Here is an 8,353-nt window from a genome sequence, read left to right as displayed (position 1 = left end):
GATTAACTAATTTAATTGATGTGTAATTGATATTTTGTTTACGAGGTTTGACCAGGAAAAATGTAACACGCCCAAATAGTTGTTATTCATATGTCGTGGCAATATATTTTCTGAGCTGACATATTGTTATTGAAAACATTTATTCACCCATATTTTCTTTGTCGTAACATGTCGTGAGTATTGAAAGACTTTCATAACTAGTAGGAGTTACACTCGTATTCAAACAAACTTATTAAAACCACCTGTTCCCGCTAAGTAACTTAAATAACATTATTATGCAATGGTAATTTTTATAAAGGAATATATAATGTAAATAAATGAAATGTAATATATTTTCTCCTGGCTTTGAATGAATGAAACATGTCACTTCAAGTTTCAACTGTTATTGTACTCTGTACACGAAACATCGAAAATTGACGGAATATTACTTATTTACTATATTATTTACTAGCTATCTACATAAATCTTTATAAATCGCTTATAATGAAAAACAAAAAAAAACAATCTTTTTGCAGCGATTATGAAAACCGCCAATTATATACTACCTAATGTAATTTATCCGATAAATTTAACAACGAATATTATTTTTTGCAAATTCAGTTGTCGATATCATAGAATACTACAACCCGCCTCGGTTTCGCATGGGTGAAATTTATTAATAAAGAAAATATCAAGTAGTTATATTACTTTATTTTATAACGTTTATTAATGAGATTATAAAAGTAAGGCAATTTTATCTGTATTAAATACCCAAGGACCCAAATACTCATTTCTCTGAATAGGGATTAAAAATGAATTGATGAATATGGCTTCGCAAATAACCGATACTATAATAATGTTTTATACTATTATTTAGTAGATAAAAATAGTTACTATGAATACTCAAAGTACTATTACATATTAGTATAAGTCTAAGGTAGAAGAAGATAGACACATGTTATAAAGTTTTCCTGTATGCTTTTTAAAACCTACTTTTTTCTAGTAAATTTTTTTCATGTATTGCGTAAAACAGTTTCGGGGATAAACCAACGTATATAAATAGTTAAATCATTAATAGTTCAAAATAGTTCAATCATTTTATAAAAAATATTTAATTTTTACGAATTATAAAACAAGTTTTCCTTGTTTATTGCTATTTCTATTATAACTAATACAGTGTTAAAATCCGTTGAGTGGTTAAGAATTTAGCAGAGATACAGAGAGATGCAAAAATCGACTTTATTTATTGATACGGCAAATTGTTTTTAGTCTTCATAATAAACTTTATTTATAAATAACAAAAAGTGTATTATAAATGAAATGGTGATAACACGTAGCCTTGTAGAACACCAGAGTTGGCGAATCTTAGGTTAGAGAATGCACCGTCGACGACGACCTTGATGCTCTGCTCTACCGAAAAGCTCTTGATCTAATTGCATAATATCCCAGAAGCGCATAGGAAGGAAACTTTGAAAGAAGCGCTTTATGGTATACGCGATTGAAGGCTTTAACTATGTCCAAGCTGGCTACTAATGTCTCACCCTGGGACTCAACTGCTTCCGTCCTATTTCATCCTTCCATCTATGTGTATGGTAAACTAGAAGATCACTGGCTGAGCGACTCCGACAGAAAATGTACTGGCGGTCACTAATCAACTAACGTAAACCCAATGTTCCAATTTGTACCCCGGTAGGAAGGCAAAGAGGTTTCCAAACGTCAATTTTTATGTTGATCATTTTAAATTCCTTGATGTTGTTCTAACGTTGTTATTATAAAGCCGAAACACAATGTAATCCTTAAACAATCTTATACTAGTTCAGACACCTGAAAGGCTAAAAAACAAACAAACACATAAGCAAATCACTTTCACATTTATCATATTAGTTAGAACGACGTCGAAGTTATTTTTAAACACTAACAGTCAGTATGTTAACAGATCTAATAAATCGATTGACCTAGACCTGCTTATAATAGTCGCATCTATTTTAAGTATATGTATGTATTTGAATCGAATCGTCAATAGAATAATTTAATACCTCTTAAAATTAAATTAAATCTTAAATCTTCAATATAATCAAAAGTGAAAAACGGCTACTAGACTAGACCTAGCTTACACAATCTCGGTTGATTTTGACGAGTTAAAAATATACGACTTATAAATTGTTTTTATTTTTTTTATTGAGATTTCTTTTTTATACACGAAGGCAATCTTTATCACCACACTATTAATTCTCGGAAAACATTTGACTAAAATGTAAAATAAAATTCTATTGTTTATCGTTTTTATGAACGATAAAAAATATTGTCAACATCTCTTTTTCTGTCTGGGTGTCTTCCAACTAAGAAAGAAAACATTTTCATAAGTGAAAACGCTACAGACCTAATTTTAATACTTTTGATAAACAACATTTGCAAAAGTTTTTAAAATGGTGCCAATAATAAATTTGGATCAAAACACCATGTACTACAAAATGTCTATGACTACTTGGACTATGTAATGGATTTATAATAAGTTATTTCAATAAATGTTCTTCATACTTACTCACCAGTAACATTATATCAGGTAATTTCATAAATTGACAATGTATATACAAAATCTCCAAAAACATGACCAATACAAATATATAATTTTCTAAAATGTCATCATTAAAAACTTACAATTCCAGAGGTGCTTCCATCTAACACAGAAAGGGTTTCCAACATACGCATTTCACATAAACGCTCGCCGTTACAAATTACGCTACATTAATAGGGAGTGGGGCTTTAAGTATTAAATCTACCAATTTATATTATGTACTAGCTAAAAGTGCCGACTTCGGGTAAAATAAGAATCGACACAAAACCACTGACGAACAAACATGCAAAATAAAATTGTTATTATTTTAGAAATTAAATCTTTTGGAAAATCTTGTGGTCAGAGTAAGCAGCGAAAGAGCCAGTGTAATTGTCGGTCAAAGATACCACGGTTTGTAGCGAATTGACGGTAGATAGTGGGTATTCATACGTCTGCCAATGCTGGTGTCTATCGGCGGTTTCCATAAGAAATATACTTGTTATATTCGATTTCAAAATTTCGAAACAAAAATACAGTCAATAAAAACGTGCACTTTCTCCTGCGATATATACCTTTGTTACTTATTTACAATACAAATATAATACCTATCGACATTTATAAGATAATAAAATCGCTTTATTTGCAAATAAGTAGTAATTAAAAAGCTGAAAATGAAACTGATCGCTGTTAATTCTTGTCATAAGGTTTATAAAGGCGCAGAAAACGATATTTGACGTGTATATAAAATGTTGCAGAGTTGTAAAAATAGATAATGCGGTTAATACAATTACATGCGTTCATAAGGTTTCCTTTAGTTTAAAAGTCAGTACATTATCACATCTTGTGGTGTTTGGGACGTGTATCTACTTGTAAAATGGCGCAAGGTAAGTGCAGGATAAGATAATACCGTGATAACAAATGTTACAGAGCGCTTTTGTTTGCTAATTTTCTTGCAGTTTTCTTTAAACGTACTGTAGCGATCGTTCAGTTTTTATTACATTATTTTCAAATTTGCGTTCTAATTTAACTAACTGCTACAGATTCTACCACAAAAACCAACTTTGTATGTAAATTATATGTATTGCTCATGGTAAAGTGAACTGTAAGGTTCTTTATGAGTAATAAAGTTCTATTACCTGAATTTCTATTTTAGATTCTACAATAAGCGTATTTGCGAAGTTTATATATATATATTCTTAATAATTGCGAACAAAATATTGAATAATTATATATAAATGTATAAAAACGACATTTAATTCAATGTTCTGGCTCATTTTTCGCTCAGTTTTTGTTATGTCTCAATTGTTTTATTATGTATCAAATAGATGATATTGTAATGGAATTAATTTCACTGTTATCTTAATTTATACTAAGAAGACTGCGCTATATGTTTTGGTTTGCATTTTGTAATGTGTTTGTGTGCAGAATGATCCCTAACAATACAATGTTTCTATCTAACATTCTTGCTTGGATTAAAACATTATGTACGTACCTAAATAATATTTTAAGATAATAAATCCAAGCTAATTATCTTATACAATTTCTTTTCATCTTTAACCGCTGAAGTCTTTTCGCGCTTATAAGGCTTTAAATAAAATCCCGTAAAAAAACACATCGAGTACAGTGAATAACAAAAGTGGCCGATTTAATATTTTATACTCTTTATAATAAAAAAATATATAATTGTACTTCAATAAATATATATGATAATAATTTTCTCTATTAGATTATAATCCTACAATTACTAAAAAAATAAAGGTGTATGATATAATAATTCGTAGAAGTACATTGCATACTCTGAAATATATTTAGTAAGGTTTAAATGTAACAAATTACTTAATTATTTATTTTACGCAAAAAATACTGGCTTTATAATTTACATCTAGAAATAAGCAAAATACGCTTAAAGATTTTTAAATGAAATTCTTAAATTCGAATTTTGCTTCCCATATTACACTTTAAAAAGATATGAACTAACGTAGAGCAGGCGGCTAAAGCGCTACGGGCGACAATGCGGAATGTGCACTGGATACATAGCGAGCAGAGTTTCATTGGCTTTTGTATGAAGCCTTCCTACGCGATATATTCGAAACTGGCTGGAAATGTGCTGGAAATTTTCAAGGACAACTGCTCTTGCTCTATCGCACCTTTATGGTGCACTCACGCCGAAGTAGTTGCCAAATTATGTATTCAAAACTGTTTCGCTATGCTTCCTTCAGACACCAAAACGAGTAAATTTCCTCTTTATAATTTAATTAACAGGAAATAACGCGCCTAAAGCCGAATAAGCCGATTTTCAAATTTCAATTAAAAGTATAAACGAGGCTTATTATTCGTACTCGTATGTAAAATTCTATATAATTAGGCAATATTATGAAGTGTTTTCATAATAACCATTACTAACGTATATTATATCTACAAATATGCGGTATTTAAACAATTAATTGAACGATGAACTGAATTTTTAAACAACATAATAAAATAAACCAAAGGAACAAATTATTCTAGACATAAGATAAAAATGAAAATAAGTACATAATTTTTTCAAACGATGTATTTGAATCGTAGAAATCTGGATTTTTTTTTTTATGGCATAGGTGGCAAACGAACAGGAGGCTCACCTGATAGAAAGTGACTACCACCGCCCATGGACATCTGCAACACCGGGGGGCTTGCAGGTGCGTTGCCGGCCTTCGATATATAACTTAAATAACATACTGTTCTAAACATGGGACGTAATGGTAATGATAAATATCTCGATTTAAAATCCAATAATTAATTGTTGTAAAAAATTAAAATAAGGCATAAGTTTAAGGGATGACAATCATAGTACATTAATGATTTATTAGAAACATATAATGTAACCGTATAGAACTATACCTATTAATAAAATAGATGCATATTTCAAATAGAATGTTCTTTATAGAACGTGAGACGAGAAATGTACGGACAGAAATATATTAAGTTCCGCACGACTGCAAATGAAATGAAAGTAAGGGCAGGAAAAGACGCAATCCGCGTAATGAAACTTATAGAATCTAGTACACAATATTTTAAATCTGCTTTAGGTAAAGTGAATATCAACAAATGAGTGCATTTTTATTACATCTTGGCGAACTTAGACTAATGGAACTTGACTAACAAATATTACTATTATATTATTATATACGATCGCATTTTTTTATAACAATAATAACTATGTACCTAATTAGCATTAGCAACCTGTAAATTTCAAACTACTGGGCTAAACAGTGGGAAATTATCTCCCTTTGAGGAGAGGTTTGGAGCATATTCCACCACGCTGCTCCAATGCAGTTTGATGGAATACACATGTGGCAGAATTTCGTCGAAATTAGACAGATGCAGGTTTCCTCACGATGTTTTCCTTCACCGCCAAGCACGAGATGAATTAGAAACACAAATTAATTTAATTAATTTAATTGAGCACATGAAATTTAGTGTTGCTTGCCTGGGTTTGAACCCGAAATCATCGGTTAAGATCCACGCGTTCTAACCACTAGGTCATCTCGGCCTAATTAGCAAATCAATTAAATTTGTACTTTGTACTTTATAACAAAATCGTCTAATGACAAAATATAATATAAAAAAAACACAAAGTGACTATGGAAGCCTAGTAAGACCATAGTAATACAATTACTTGTATCTAAAACCACCATGACAAGCATATTTTTTTTAATTACATAGTAACGGACTTTAATATAGGCCACCTGATGTTAAGTGGTCACCACTGCCCATAGACATTGTTATGTAAGTTATTTTAATCATTCCTTATATTACCTATGACCGTCTTACCTATGAGACGATGTTATGTGCAGTTACACTTGCTCACTCATTATTCAAATAGTAACACAATAATACTCCGTATTCATGTTTGTCGGTAGAATATTTGATGCATTGATGGTACTTACCCAGATTAGCTTGCACAAGGCCGTACTACCATAACTACTGTTAAATGTATTTTAAGCTGTACTGGAATACCTAATATTGTAAAATTGTGTGCCTTTCTTAGGATTTAGAACAAAAAAACGGTAAAGGCATGAAAATGTCCAAGTAAATAATATATACTTACAATATACAGTAGGTATACTATGTAGAGACTTATATGACAATTTTTTTTATACGCTCAACATCAAAGTGAAATGAAATATATTTTATTCATAAACTTAATCACATCTTTATACTTTAATATTGTTTAATTTTCACTTCTCGTTTCGTAACTCAATACATTTACCTCGTAGCTTTATTGCGATTGAATATTAAATTCAGCGGTTTTAATACCTTATACATGAGATTTAAAATGGGAGGAAAGAAAATTTTAAATGGAATATATTTTTCGCAAAACGTTATTTTAAATACTGAGTATGTTTTGTTTTTATTTAAAAATGTAATTATGTTAATTTTTTTTGAGTGTAATATGGCTTTGTCGATGTATGTGTGAATGTTAACAATGAGTGATTGAGTTTGTATATAGTCAATTCCAACCACAAGACACCAATTCCAAACTATTCCAAAGTCAACACCAAAATTTCACATGGAATTGACGCGATATCATTGGATCTTAAATAATCCATGTTTTTGAACGTCTACGAAGCTAAGTAGTGTTGTATAATAAATAAATATGAGTTACTAGTGGCGCACTTCTATTAGTAAATCGCGTGGCATACATAAATCTAAGGTTTGTTTATCGCCATTCCTTCTTTGATTGGAATAACCGAGAGATATATATATATAGTTTAGTGTTTAGATCGGTTTTTTATGTTACCAATTATTTAGCACTAATAGACATTTTGAGTTTAATAATTAGTAAATAACAGATCTTTCTACAAATCACAATTAAGAAGACACATTTTCAAGAAGATAAATAACCAAATATCATTAAGGAAACCGTTTTAAAATACAAGTAATTATAATAATATATTTTTGTTTTTCATAATATATTAACTGTCAGTTATAAAAAATATAATAGATTTTTTTTTTTTAATTCACAAATAACCCTTTAAATTAAACTAAGTTAATTATCTAACTTATTATTATCATAAAAATAGATTCAAATAAAATTATTTTTTAATATGCTATTCATAGAACAAATATATACATTTTTGAGTAGTTAATTTGTTTGAAGGTGATTAGTACATAAACATTCATAACACATTCCGTACAGGTAACTAATATATATTCCGTTACTATCAAATAATTTAGAATACAAGAAATCGTTATTTGGTACTTTGTAAATGTTTCCACGTTATGACGTCACAGTTATTTAAAACTTGGTAAATATAAATATTCATGTGTTTTCGTCAAATCGCCTCATTTAATTATTTTCGTAATACTTCGAAGTATTTAATTAATGATGAGATAAAAGTGATAATAAACATACTAGTTATTCATCCCGACTTCGGAACATTACTCGTATCTTTATCCTTTAAAAAGTTGAAAATTTCCAAAAATAGTTTCGAATCGATGCGTCCAAATTCTGTTTACAAGACTAATTGTAATATGTCCGTGCGTTGATAGTCGGTCAGAATTAATTATTCTATTATTATTAAGTATAGATTATTATTATTTATATACCGATTGTCAGGATGACACGGACATAGCTGCGGGTCGATAGTGAATAGAAAACAATGTATTTGTAACGTACTTGACCCAGTTATACTTATCACAGCAGTCCTCTTATTTGTGTCTATTCATTTGACATTAACACCGATAAGAATGCTAGGCCTTCTGAATTATATTTTTTCTAATGATTATTATTTAAGTAAGGTAAGCGCAGTTATTACTGACCCTTTCAAGCTAGTT

General features: G+C 29.8%; 1 protein-coding gene across 1 annotated transcript in view; it reads left to right on the top strand.

Annotated features, from left to right (window-relative positions):
• Positions 1-3,314: 3,314 nt before the first annotated feature.
• LOC125075944 overlaps positions 3,315-8,353 on the top strand; it is a 48,241-nt gene continuing 43,202 nt past the window's right edge. The window contains exon 1 of the mRNA XM_047687820.1: positions 3,315-3,417. Coding sequence (XP_047543776.1) covers positions 3,408-3,417 — 10 coding nt within the window. The 5' untranslated portion in view covers positions 3,315-3,407. The remainder of the gene's footprint in view (positions 3,418-8,353) is intronic.

The sequence above is a fragment of the Vanessa atalanta genome, chromosome Z, assembly GCF_905147765.1.
Source record: "Vanessa atalanta chromosome Z, ilVanAtal1.2, whole genome shotgun sequence".
Taxonomy (NCBI): Eukaryota; Metazoa; Arthropoda; class Insecta; order Lepidoptera; family Nymphalidae; genus Vanessa; species Vanessa atalanta.
This window is presented reverse-complemented; position numbering and strand designations above follow the sequence as displayed.